This window comes from Wasmannia auropunctata, unplaced genomic scaffold (assembly GCF_000956235.1).
Source record: "Wasmannia auropunctata unplaced genomic scaffold, wasmannia.A_1.0 LD336032.1, whole genome shotgun sequence".
Classification (NCBI taxonomy): domain Eukaryota; kingdom Metazoa; phylum Arthropoda; class Insecta; order Hymenoptera; family Formicidae; genus Wasmannia; species Wasmannia auropunctata.
The window spans coordinates 563313-577516 of record NW_012026858.1 but is presented as its reverse complement, the minus strand read 5'-3'; the positions used below and the strand labels follow the sequence as shown (position 1 = coordinate 577516).

General features: G+C 35.1%; 1 protein-coding gene across 1 annotated transcript in view; it reads left to right on the top strand.

Moving 5' to 3' along the window:
• The first annotated feature begins 1880 nt into the window (after positions 1-1880).
• The window catches only part of LOC105452425 (FMRFamide receptor-like), a 19406-nt gene continuing 7082 nt past the window's right edge, over positions 1881-14204 (top strand). Inside the window, exon 1 of the mRNA XM_011693498.1 lies at positions 1881-4864. Within this exon, the coding sequence (XP_011691800.1) occupies positions 3829-4864 (1036 nt within the window). The 5' untranslated portion in view covers positions 1881-3828. The remainder of the gene's footprint in view (positions 4865-14204) is intronic.

The following is a 14204-nucleotide window of genomic DNA, read 5'->3' as shown; positions in this document are numbered from 1 at the left end:
CCTGCATTTTGCAACGGAGAATAATAAGGAGGAAGATTCATCACTGAGTTCCATTAAATACGACCGCAGTATATGCTACTGTAATGCAAGAAAATATATTTTAAAAATTTTAATGGCACGATGATGAGATATTATTCGTTTTTTTCTCTCGTCTCTTAAACGTTGAAAATCTTTGAAGAAAAGGGCTTAAAGGATAATTGTTTGTGTGTTTTTACGCGCAAATAGTAGTAAATAAACACTCGCTTTTTTAATTCCGTTACTCGAAAAATACGATAATTAAATACCTATTTAAAAAAATATTTAAGAGAAAATTGCACCTATCTTTTCTCAGATTTCTGCGCTCTTCATTCTCGCGATTATCCATCCATTTAAAATGTTTAATGGTAAATGTGGCTCTTTACTCGCGTATATCCAATATGAGAATTACGTTTGCGTATTAATGTGAGATAGCTAGGTATCAGAGAGAACCATTCAGTACCAAATCTGCGATGACAATACGAAACTGTGCGTATTCATGAAACATTCTCGTATCTACGACCGCAGTATTTTCGTACGTCATCGCCACGAGGTTTAGAGGATCCCAATTTTCGGGTAAATTACTCGATTAATTAACTAAACATACCAATCAATTAAGCACTTCCACTGAACCGATTGCCGCAATTTACTAACGCAAATCCGCATTCGTAGGTGCTAATTACGTACGCTATTCAAAGACACCGAAGCGCGTACGTGGATTCCATTCACGAAAGCGCCATTCTGTTAAGTACGAAGACAAACGGAGAAATGCAGTTGCGAGAAAAAGCAATCCTCGCTGATGCGGAGATTGCATTGCTGCGTCAAAGTCGAGTTGGGAATCATATCGTTGCAAGCGGAAGCTGATAGCGATGGGCGCGCCAATGACAGAAGACAGATCCAAGTAAAGAGCGTGGCACTTTGGCGAGCTGCTGAGATGCGCTTTATAACGAGGATCACAAGCGAAAGGACCGAAGAAAAGAAAATGCGTAAAGTAAAAGTAGCAACTAGGAAAAATAAAAGATGAAGGGTCCTAGCCTGATGAGAGACGACTAGAAATCGCCAGATTTTCTTCCGCCTGGTGACGTATGCCGACATTTTAATGGTTCCTATTGTTGCAGGCTCAGATTTCTCCCAACTTCCAAACAACGAGAATAAGACGTATTTTCTTTGCTCGGTCACAAAATCATGCCGCAATTCGATTGTATACAAATAACGCAACTTTTACGTTACGATTTGGTAAGATTAAAGTGAATCCTTCAAAGTGCGATCTTCCGTTCCAACGTTTTCTAAGTATTCTTTCTTCTTTTGCAAGAAGAAAGAAAAAACGTACCATTGAAAGTAAAAATACAATGAGAAAGAAAATTACATGAGGGGGAAATAAAAATAAAATTATTTGTATAGCTTCTTCACAACATTATTCGCGATATAAACGCAATTATAACATACATTATACAATTTTAAAATAAGAAATATATAAAAATGTATGGAATTATATAAATGCTCTTAAATCACGATAACAAATTACTAATATCTAATTTACATCTTTTCCGTATAGGTTTACTTCGCGTAGAGATTTAAATTAAGATTAAATCTCCATTTGGCTTATAGATTACCGCATCCGAGATTCCTAGATCATTCCTAAAGAGACTCGACTCTATTTGCGCTTTTGTCGCGAAGATGCAAAGAACTGCTTTGACAGACGAGAAAGGACAGTGCAGAGGAGAAGAGGAGGAGAAAGACAGAAAGAAACAGAATGAAAGGGAGGAAGACGTAGAAGGGGATCAGAATGGAGAACTGGACGCAGGCGCAAAAGCTACCCCATTCCAGCGTACGAGGCGTCGCGACGCCTTTTCGCTTCATTCGGCGTCCGGACGTCAACTTACCATGTATGCGGGATCGCGCGACGCTCCACGCATTTCTACCTAACGTGCAACAGCTGTGTTGTTCGCGATAAAATCGCTAATAAAGCAAAAAACTCGCGGAACGATCGACGCGAGTGTGTGATAAATGTCACGATGAATTAAAATAAACTGTATTAAGGGAACGTAAGTGCGATATGTAAACGTAAATCGAACCAAACTCAAATTTAGCGGCCAAAGTAATTTCAGCCAGCGGCTCATTTCCGCGAGCTGTTCTAGTGATCGGTTAAGTGGGGGCGATAATTCGATCTGGAAGCGACGAGGGAGGTGGAAAATTGAAAACGGAATGTTTGTGCATCTCTCCGTCCGGATTGACGATAATGCTCGTTTCGTGCTCGAACGGTTATTACGCTATGCGTAGAAAAGTGTTCCCATGGCACTCGGGAGGATCATTCGCACTGCACGAGGGTGCGGCAGCCACGGTTAATAATTGAAGCATCCTTCCTACACACGTGTCAGCGGCCGTACATGTCACCGGCCGTACGTGTCACATGACACTGTGTCCTGCACGCGACGGGAAAATTCGATTCTATCGCTCGCGAAAAAGTTCCTCGAATCGTCATGGGAAGCTGGACTCCGCCGCGCGGGCAGCGCGCGGCTAATTTTAGAAAAATTAATGAATCGTCGTACACCTTAATCGTAATCCTGTCTATTAATTAATAGTAATGCTGTTTGACGGTGTGATGTCAGATATTTGAACAATATAAACCTCTGCGCTAATAAATCTATTTGTCTTTGTTGTCTCGCAGAAAAGAGAAAATGTAAACTTGACATGTGTCGTATACAAACTTGATATTGCTAGTGCATATCAATTTTGTATCTTTTAAGCGCTGAAACACACACTCCAAAATGTAAAATATAAAAGATATTTCAGCTGAGAGTGACTGACCGTAGTTGCATTGGACGCTCCGCTTGGAAACGTCAAATTGTCACGCGACAACAATAATAATAACAAAGGTTTACTATTATATTTCATCGTTTCATCGCGTTCCCTTTGACAGCGTAAAAAGTTCAACCAGAACTATGATCGACTATGATTCGACTGTGATCATTCGAGTTCAAATCCAGGGAGAGTATCATCAAACACGTATAAGTAACTTTATCCTTCCCTTTATCTCTACGCGCGTACGAGAGAACAAATCGTCTCGAAGTTATCGCGCGATTTCCAGTTCGAAGAATGTAAAAAAATTATCACATTCCTTCGATATCGCATCAGTGAACAACGATTTTCGCCTTCTGATCGAATCTGGTCAACTGAACTTTTTAAAGTGAATAAAAAATGTGATGTATAAGTAGGCGGCGGAAGTGATTCGATTATCCCGATCATATCTCCCCGAAGTGACGCCGAAATGACAAAAACGTTTCGCTGTGAGATATACCAATACCGGTTTGTAAATGTTTTCTAACACAGGAATCGTTAAGAATCCGTAGTAATTAGCGCTGCTTAAGTAAAGAATAATCATAGTCATATAAATTGTAACTTGTGTGTAATAATTGTCTTCATTAATTCAACAGTGTGATAACTTTCGAATAATTAAATCATAACTGTAATCTTAATCCGATTAGTATTGAAATATGTGTAAGTCGTCATCGTCGACAATGTCGTTGTATAATTGTCAGTTATTAATGTAATTTCACGTGACAGTGATGACGAGAAATCGTCATTTTTCTTTTATCGGAAACTTTAATTCCACTCCGACTCATGATACATTCGTGTAACGTTCGTCATTAAAAAAAAACAGCGCAAAAACAATTGTCACAGACAGGTAATGATTCAGTCGAAAGGAATTGGAGCTCCAAAGCACGTGAAAGAGGAAGCGTACGTCGATGTTTCGTATCGCACGGTGGTGGTAGTGCACTTTGCTCGTTTGCAGGACCACTTCATTTCGCGAAGATGAATTCCAGCATGAACTTTACGCCGGTGCCAGAGTCCACGGGATACGAGTGCGGGCCGCGCTTGGAATCCTTCCACAATTGGTATTTTGAGGTGCACGGATGGGCTAGTCTGCTGGTATGCATATTCGGCTCAATCGCCAATGTGCTCAATATCGCCGTGCTGACGCGTCGTGAGATGCAATCGCCCACTAACATGATTCTCACCGGTCTCGCCGTGGCCGATCTCCTCGTGATGATCGAGTACATTCCTTACACGATCCACGGGTACCTGTATAAACGATCCCGCAGAGATACATTCACCTACGGCTGGAGCATGTTCGTGCTGATCCACTCGAACTTCACTCAAGTATGTCACACGATCTCGATCTTTCTTACGGTGACACTGGCGGTCTGGAGGTATATCGCAGTAGCGCATCCGCAGAAGAATCGCGAGTGGTGCAGCGACAAGCGCACCTTCCTGATGATCGCCTTCGCATACGTGTCCTGTCCGATACTTTGCATACCGGTCTATATCAACAGCGAAGTGCGGCCGCAAATGGAATTACTAGACAAACGGGGGATGAGCGTGAATCTGACGAAACTCCAGCAGACAGTCAACAACACGGACGAGTTTCTCGAAGGCATGACCAATACCACGTTGTACTTTGTGAGACTCACCGAGTCTCCGGTAAGCAATGCCCTCAAGGACATCAATCTCTGGATTTACAGTGTAGCGATCAAGCTAATACCGTGTATAGCATTGACGGGATTGAGTTTTAAGCTCGTCAAGGTGTTGCTGGAGGCGAAACGGAGGCGGAAGAAGCTCACTACGAAAAACACCGCTATCAAAATGGGCAATGGCAAGGAGCACGTCTGCGAGAAACCCAAAAAGAGGAGAAAGGGCAATGATAAAGAAAGACAGACTGACAGGACTACGATGATGTTGTTGGCGGTGCTCCTGTTATTCCTCATCACGGAAATGCCGCAAGGCATCTTAGGATTGCTTAGCGTTATATTGGGCCCGAGTTTCTTAAACACGTGCTACATGAAGTTGGGTAAGTTCAACATGTATCAACATGAATAAATATTAATATTATTTTATATATAAGATACTTTAATTGCAGTGGTTTTAGAACTAAGCCATATTATAGCTAAGGTAATTTAAAATCTTTCTTTTATTTCTAATTCAATTTAGAAATGCAATTGAGTACTCTCTCTCTCTCTCTCCCTCTCTCCCTCTCTCTCTCTCTCTCTCATAATACATTCAACAGTTAAAGTACTTAAGAAGCATATTTTCTCGATTTACATAATCAATTTTATGATTCAATTGCTTTTAAATGCTTGAAAAGAACAAGAGCAGTGGATGATTCATGCACTGTAATATATAAAGATATGTCCACATTCGTTATACATATCGCACGAGGGCTGAGATTTAATTAATAAATTCTAATGTAATTTAACGGATAAATATTTGATCACTACTATTGTGACAGTGACGAATGTGCAAGAATTAAATTCTATATAATAACGATGATACTATATTATTATTCATTTTATATGCCATGTATGTTTTAGATATTACTTCATTTCCATTATTCTTAAATTCAACACTTTTTTTATATAATTTAGTAAAAAAAGATAAAAGAGATTTTAATGACACTAAATAACAAACAATATCTGTGCTATTGGTACATTATATAATAATTCTTTTACATCGCTTTACAGTATCATTTCCACGTAAAAGCTTTAATGATTGCTAACGTAATTTACACGCAGGTTTATTAACCACCATTATTTACCAAATGATACAGTCCCATTAAACGTATATAAAAACATAGAAAAACGATATACTGAATTTGATTAAAAAAAATTAATATTAAACGTAAAAAAACGATATACCGAATTTGATAAAAAAAATTGATATTAAGCTATAAACTAACGAAAAAAATTGGATGACAGAACTGATGAAAATTGAGTTCGTATGATCAAAACGTACGGTTCAAAAACAAAAAGGCGATTTAAATTCACGCCACGAAAACTCGTACGAATCTCGAGTATTTACTGTGAATTTCATGAATTTGTCTATAAGACATCTCGTTTGCCGGAGCACCGTAAATAGAAAAACACGCCGTTCCACTCGACATTTACGATAAAGCATATAAAACTTCTATCGTAAAAGTTCCTCAGGAGTAAGAGAGGCGTCATAGCGTGAAATATGACAGTCCAATAATTTGTGTAAAGAACTTTTAATAAGTGCGATCTTTCCGTCAGAGAGAGGCAACTGCTACCGGCAATATTTCACGCGCAGAGTGATAAATCATTAATGCTCGTCCGTTAATTGGCGTGACACTTGAAAATTGTATAATATTTCAAAGTAATTCAAAAGATCGTCACGATAGTATTGTATCGTAAATGCAAGATTTATTGTAAGATTTCAACTTTGCTGCGAGGATTGACGCGAGATCAAATTTTATTTGATGTTACCGGAATTGTTGATTAACTAGTAATAAGAAATATCTCAGGAAGAGGATTTTTTATCAAAGAGAAAAATTCTATCTAAATTATACATAACGGTCACTCTGACGAAGGATCATATGATTCATAATTGATGTGCTCGATATTACGATGTCTCATGCGTGAAATTTGAAATTGAGGCGGAAACAGTGTTACGCAGATCAAATTATGCATTTCACGAACATTAAATATGTTTACTTTACGTCACCGGCATTTTCATCGTCGTCACGTTTAATCTGCATTTTACATCATCATATATTATACGTCGCTCTGAAATTGTTACGAGATGTGAGTGGTTGAAAGCATTACAAATACTTTTGAAAGCGGTATATTAATATATATTACGTCAATTACAACTTATTATCAAAACTGTACTTTTACAGTATTTTACAACGATGCGATATTTCATCGTACATCATATTACATCATTTTCGTGTGAAATTGGCTTACAATAATATGTTTCAAAATTATCGTCACTAGATTATACACGGGTGTGTAATCGCGATTTATTAGATTTATTATACTAGAAATTATTGGAATTATTGGAATAATTATCTTTTATTTCATATAAAAAGATAAACGAATGAAAATGCGTGTGCTCATATAATGATTTCGTTCCATTCAGCACAAAACCAGCTCAATAATGTCACAATCAAATGCAAAAAAAAATCAATATCTCCCTTTTTTATCATACATATCGTCATATCGTAAAATTATACTATCGAAGGCAGGAAGAGTGTCGCGCAGAATGCTGTGTACGACAAATCTTCTCTGCTCCATAGTCCAAATGCGACATAATAAGGTCTTTTTACCCCGTCGGAATATTGGATCGAGGAAAAAGGACCAAACAACGTGCTGTTAGATGTCGAAACTTCGCAAATATTTTATGTTATATGAAATTCCGTACTGAACCTCTTAAAGCTCGGATTCTTCGCCGATATGTTATCGTACATCAAATCAATCCGTTAACTATTTTAAGAAATGGAAAAAAAAACATTTCTTTCATATCCCGACGGAAATTGCAATCCGAAGGTAACTCATTTTCTCATCTCATTGCATTATTCTCTTTTGATTTCACGATCCAATTATCAAAAGCACGAATACTTTTGTAAGACAATTCGAATACCCTCGTAAAATAGTTATACAGATAAAGAGGCATATATATGATACCTCGGTATGATTTAAAGTCTTGCGAGATTCATGAATATTTTAAGGATCACAAAACTTTCCCTTTTTTCTTCCGAGTTAGCAAAAAATAAATTGGAAATCTGCGGTAGAACGCAAATCAGATCGTGACGTTGGATGAAAATATGAGTCGTCGTTAATTTAAACAGAGAAATATTTTATGACCACAAATTTATCATATTTTATGAATCGTAATTGTTTTTACATAAAATATTGCTCTTACAAGATGTTATCATACTAAAAAGTTTCGAAATTAAAAAGTGCCCAAATAATTTCATCAAATATTCACATCTCACAAGTATGAAAGAATTAATTATACATTTTAGAGTAAACAATAATCTAAATATTAATATATGTTAAAACTTTGAAACTTTAAGTTTTCAACTATCCAAAACTTTGAAAGATTTTAAGACACATATTTGAGATCGAAAAATTGAAAAATGTAAAATTTCGAGCTTTCAAATATTTAAATATCAAAAAGAGTTTCGAACGTATCTGACGATTGTGAATCCTGCGAACGACAGGCGAGGCAATTTCATACATTTCCAGTTAGATTTACTCTTCTGTTTTTGATGCGCAACTAGCAGCAGAGTCTCTGCATTTGTGTTCTATCTTCGATTGGCGTATTCTAATTAACACGTGTACCTTCACTGATGTTGTAATCACGTACAAATGTAATCTTCTTGTATGGCAAAAGCAAAGGCCAACAAGCATTGTGTGTATATGTACGATACATCGTTATGTGTAACGTTATATTCACTCCTCGATTTAACCGCGGAGTTTCATGCAAAATACAAACTCTACCCTTTTGTACACCGAAGATTACGCGGATATTACAAAGATATTGATAATAAGACGTCAATAAAAGAATTTCAGATCTTTTCGAACATTTTCTTCCGCAATTTATTTTTTATATCTTCGCCAATGATTATTGATTCGCGATTAGTTAGGAGTTCGTTGAAATGCGCATTTCGTTTAAAGCGTCCATTATGTTTCAGAAAAAAAGAAAAAAAACACAAATAATTAAAATGACCAGTTCTATTTTTCTTTCATTACCTTTACAATCTTTACACGGAGGATCGAGAGTTATATATAATCATTTTTCGCATAAAACAATCAAATTAAACTTTTATACCCGGAAGCGGAGCAAGTAAGTTTACTGAAATTAATTCCACGGTGGTCTGTTAGAATGTACGGAGTCCACTATCTAGTGAGCGAAAATATATTCCATTTGTGCCAGTTCATTAGCAAATGGAATATATTTTCTTTCGTCGTAATACACACGGCATCAGATTCCTACGTATTTGAACTTCAATACGTAGTTTCATATTATATATGAGAAAAGTTATCATGAAAATTTCACATCACGTATTACTCAATTTCATATGCAAACGAGTAATTTTTTCTTATATAGAAAGTAACGTTTCTGTACGTATGTATATATCAATATCCAGTGCATTTGATGAATAAAAACAATTTGCGCTACAAGCCGAAAATTCTATAAGGATAAATATCACGATTTTATTAAAAATAAAAGGCAATAATTTCAAATAAAGCCAATATGCAACAAATAATGAGGGGAAAGAGAGCCAACTACGGCCTAGATGTAGGTTGCCCAATAATTCTTAATTTTTTAATCTTAATTAAGGACCCCGCACCATTCTTATGAAAAAATGTCTTTCTGTGGATTTGTCTAATTTTTTGATATGTGTAGTTCTCGTCATTCTAAACAAATGTCTCAATGGACACAACTTGATCCTAAGAACCATTTCCGCGTTATGAGCCCTGGAAAGTCTAAGTTTAACACGTAAAAATATATGCTTTTCGACTCAGTATATGTCACCATTAGTCAAATGTGCGCGCGCGCACGCATGTGTGTGTGTGTTTTAATCAGTAATATTATTACTTATCAATATTTCGTCGGATTTTCTAATAATCCGACAAATTCTAATAAATCGATCGGATTTTGCTGCAGTAGTCTTTGACCAGCGTCTAATACAAAATGAAGTAGAGATATGCGCGCGCGCTTACCACACACACACACACACACCACACATCACACACACACACACACACACACACACACACACAACAACAACAACAAACGCACGCAGCACATTCGGTTCACGTTAACATATACTGACAATGAGTCAAAAAGCCTACACTTTTACGTTTTAAATCTAGATGTTCCAGGGCTTATAGCGTAGAAACGGTTCATAGGATCAAACTATGTTCATTGAGGCATTTTTTCAGAATAACGAGAACTACACATATAAAAAAATTAGCCAAATCCATAGAAAGACATTTTCCCATAACAATGGTGCGGGGTCCTTTCGGCTATCGCACGTCGATTTACTATCGGTCTTTAGAAACGCAATTATAACTTAAAGCTGAAATAATACGAGTATCACATATCTATTAAATTGATCTTTATTCGATAATAATGCTATATAAGCATATTAAAATATTAACTATATAAGCATATTAATATAAAGAAACCTATTGCGAAAAATATTTGATTAGGTCGAATAGTTAAGACACCCGTCTCGGATAGGATTGGGGAATTCTAGGTTCGAATTCTGGCTGAGATAATACTTTTCACAATAAGTTTCTTTACAGTGTTTTAAGATGCTTATAACAACATTATCGAATGAAGATTAATTGCGTTCTTAAAGACGGACAGTAATCGGCGCGCAATTTACGCTGATAATTAAGCTGAAATTTAAAAAGATCAAAAAATTAAGAATATTATTAGGCAACTGACCTAGCTTCGGTCGTAGTTAACTTTTTTTCCATTCATTAAGGTATCTGTCCCAATTACTGCCAGTGTCCCAATTATTGCCGCCTTTTCCAATTGTAATATTAGAAAAAATATGAGAGCTTTATTACTATTAAAAATTTAGTGTTAAATTAAAACTGCCATATAAGCACAACCATATAAAATATTCGAAAAAATTATATTTATAAAATAATTAATGAAATGAGGAATGTCACATGTAGAATCCATCTTCTTCTTAATAGAAGTAGAACAGAACTACTTACATGTTTTGAAAGTGCAAGCCAATGTGGTATTTTCACTTTTTTATATATGTACTACAACAATTATATGGTAATGCTTAAATGACATCTCAATAAACTAAATTTAAAAAAGTGATGGGTTACTTTTTTAATTCAATTTATTAAAATGGCAGTATTAAAAACAATTATTTTATTATTTAAAACAATTATTTTGTTTATATTACTACCGGCAGTAAATGAATATTGTTATACGCGAATATACCTATGTACGCACCAATTACTGCCAATTTTAAAGAAACAATAGGTATTCTTAATATAGGTATTTGGTACACGGGCATTAAATAGGGAAGCAATATATTTGATTAAATTAGTAGCCGTGTGGCAGTAATTGGGGAGGAGGGAGGGCAGTATTTAAAAATTGACTGGCAATAATAGGTACAATACTTTATTATTTTATTTGCTTTATTATATTTAAATAATTAATTGGTTTTCGAATTTGTTTTTAGTGTTAGAATTTTGAATTTGGTGTTAAAATTTGCTTTTATTTTATGTAAATTAAAGTTTTTACTTAAATAATAATAAAAAATAATATTTATTACGTATTTAAAAAACTTCAAAATAAACATATTAATTGTCATTATGTGCTTAAAGTGGCAGTAATTGGGACAGTAGTTATATCCTACTTGTCAAGAAAATTACTTTCACGATGGAGAATGTGATATTAATGCGGTAAAAATGAAAACCTATATATTAGGTTTATTTACTTCGCTTGTCCAATGTGTACCGGTTCTACGTAGCGCAATGCAAGTAATACAAATAAAAATTCCGAGTTAACTTTTTGACATTCATACGTGACACGCGGCATCGGTAAAGTCGCCTAATAAATTTCATTTGTGTGACATGACGTACGCGATAGTAACTCGTAACATAATTTCCGTTGCTGCGTTTGTATGGTATTTGCCGCTTGTTAACTTTCTCGCACTCATAACGACGGCCACATGTTATCGAACGCGCGAAACACGTATTACGGCAGTTGAGACTGAATGATACTTCCACCCCTTTTAACGACATTAACAGACAATTCGCGTTTCCGTCACCGATGACGGTACCGCGCAAGTTCTTTGACACTCCTGACTCTATACTTTGCGTCAACAAACGCGTAATTTAAAAACAACAAATGCTACTGCGCTCGCGACAGCAAACGGGAACAGCTTCACCGACGACTCCCTCGTGGCGGCGAATAATATATCGCTCTTCTTATGCAACTCAAACGTATTAAAATTACAAAAGCTTGATCAACGTAGGTAATTAATAACGCAAGATTAAAAAGCGAGAAAGATAGATATAAAGCTATCTTGCAATAGGAACTTATTCCAAATGTTTCCAGACCATCTGGTGTCTCCAGATATCATCTAACAAAATCTCGCAAAAAAATCCACGAGAATAACAATTTCTGAAATGTAAAACTTATAATTTGATCCGGAGAGAAAACAAAATTTTAATTTAAAAATTTTGTCCTTTTTATTACGTTGTGATAACCATACGTCCTTCTTCTCGGATCAAATAAAAAAAAGTATTGCAAAAATGACATAGGTCATCTCGTAAAAAGATTTTGTAGACGTAGAGGATAATAAATTGCAATATATAATTTTAATAAGGTAGCAAATATGTCAGACGCAAATAGTTGATGTACTTTTTACTCGATCTGTGATCTCGGTAATGAGCAAACGAAAAGTGCATAATTTGATGCGGCGTGATACCATCAGCAGAAAAGTTAGACGCTAACGAGGAAGTTACTGATTCCGCAATAACTCCGAGTGACATAAACGCGACATCACGTCGCGTATTATCTCAGCACGCTACTGGGAATAACGAGTACGACGTAGTATGAAGGATGGACACAAAAGAGAGTATGGCTCATGAATAATAACACTGTTCCTCCTATATTCGTCAATAATAAACGACTGACAAAATTATGAGCAAGTCACGTTAGCGGTTGGTTACATGATGCAATCACCTTCATGCTGCGCGTACGAAAATATACATTCGCATACGCCTCAATACATATGGCACGTATATTTAAAGCCATCAATAAATTGGCTTATAATGTATAGAACAATTTAATGTACTTATGTATGTACATATCTTTTCTTTTTTTCTCTTTTTTTGATATTTTGTTTCTTGATCTCTTTTTTTTTTATTAGAAAAAATTAATATAGTAATTTATGATATATAATAAATTAATGCAATAAAAATATAAATATGTAATTTTTTAATTATAATAAAAGTAAATTGGCATAAAATAATTCAAAAAATATAACAAAAAGATTATAGGCTCAATTATTTTCAATCATATTAGACAATTTTATTATTATTAATGTAATCTGTAACGTTTGTAATACGAATATAGAGATAACTAACAATGAATTTAAAAAGAAAATGCTAATGTTTTGCTAACGATTATAAACTTAAACAAGTTCTGATTCATCGATTTTATTGGATTCAATGATACGAACATGAACCTTCATTTATCTCGCGAAACAATCTTGAGACAATTCACTGTTGTACAATGCACAATTTCAATTAATTAAACTGTTCACAGCAGAAGTTAATTAAGAGAAGTTCGTTCAAGAAGAGCACGATTTCACGAATTTGTTCTTGTAGTTTTGCAGACAGTAAGCAGGGTAAGATTAATCAAAGTGGTACTTTGTATACGTAATGGTACGACGTGTCTTGTTAAATTCTGTACAAGATCTCGAAACTTTGTGGAGGACCAGGCAAATAAAAGATTGATGTTGTCGAGAAGGGACAGTAAAATGTAAAAGGTCTTAACTTTATTATATACGACATTTTACATGGGAATACTAAATCACACAGTAATGTAATCACATAATAATGATTTTTGTAAAAAGTGCGATTAAAGCTAATATATATAAATTTTTTATCGTCAAACTTCTAATTTCAACTAGTTCTCTATTTCCACATACATTTAATCTAATCTAGATTTATTAATAAGTAACTATTTCCACACTCCTCGCGATAGCTGCCAAACTGAAGGTTGCCAAAACGAAATTAGATTGCTTTTTAGAGAAGCGCTTTTTGACGTTTACAGAAAATGGTCTTGACATCAACTATTTATTGAGATAGTGCATCAAATTTTTATGCAACGCAAACATAGTTGTACATGTCAATATGACATTTTCACCCAAAAAAGTAATTTCAGACAATCTCTCATACGGCATATTTATTTTCTACATTTTTATTTATTTTTAAAATAAATCAACGTAATCGGATCATAGAATGTAACGTCAAATGGAGCCTACTAGGTTTACATGCACGTTATTTTTGTATCAAAGTTAAGCTTAATATTGCAAAAATGCTTTATAATGAAAAATGGTGCAAATGTTGAAAATGGCAAGGTTTAATAACGTCACCTGCATTAATAAGACAAAAATAAAGAAAATAAAATGTATCGTGTGACATTTATGTATAATTACGCATGTCTATATACTGCAATGTATAATATATCGCTATTTTAACGACATATTTAACTATTCCTTTAGAAATTATATGTAAAATTTTACTCCAAAATTATTAATAACTTTCTATTGAAAATATTGTGCACGCGCGCGCGCGCGCGCGCGCGCGTGTGTGTGTGTGTGTGTGTGTGTGTGTGTG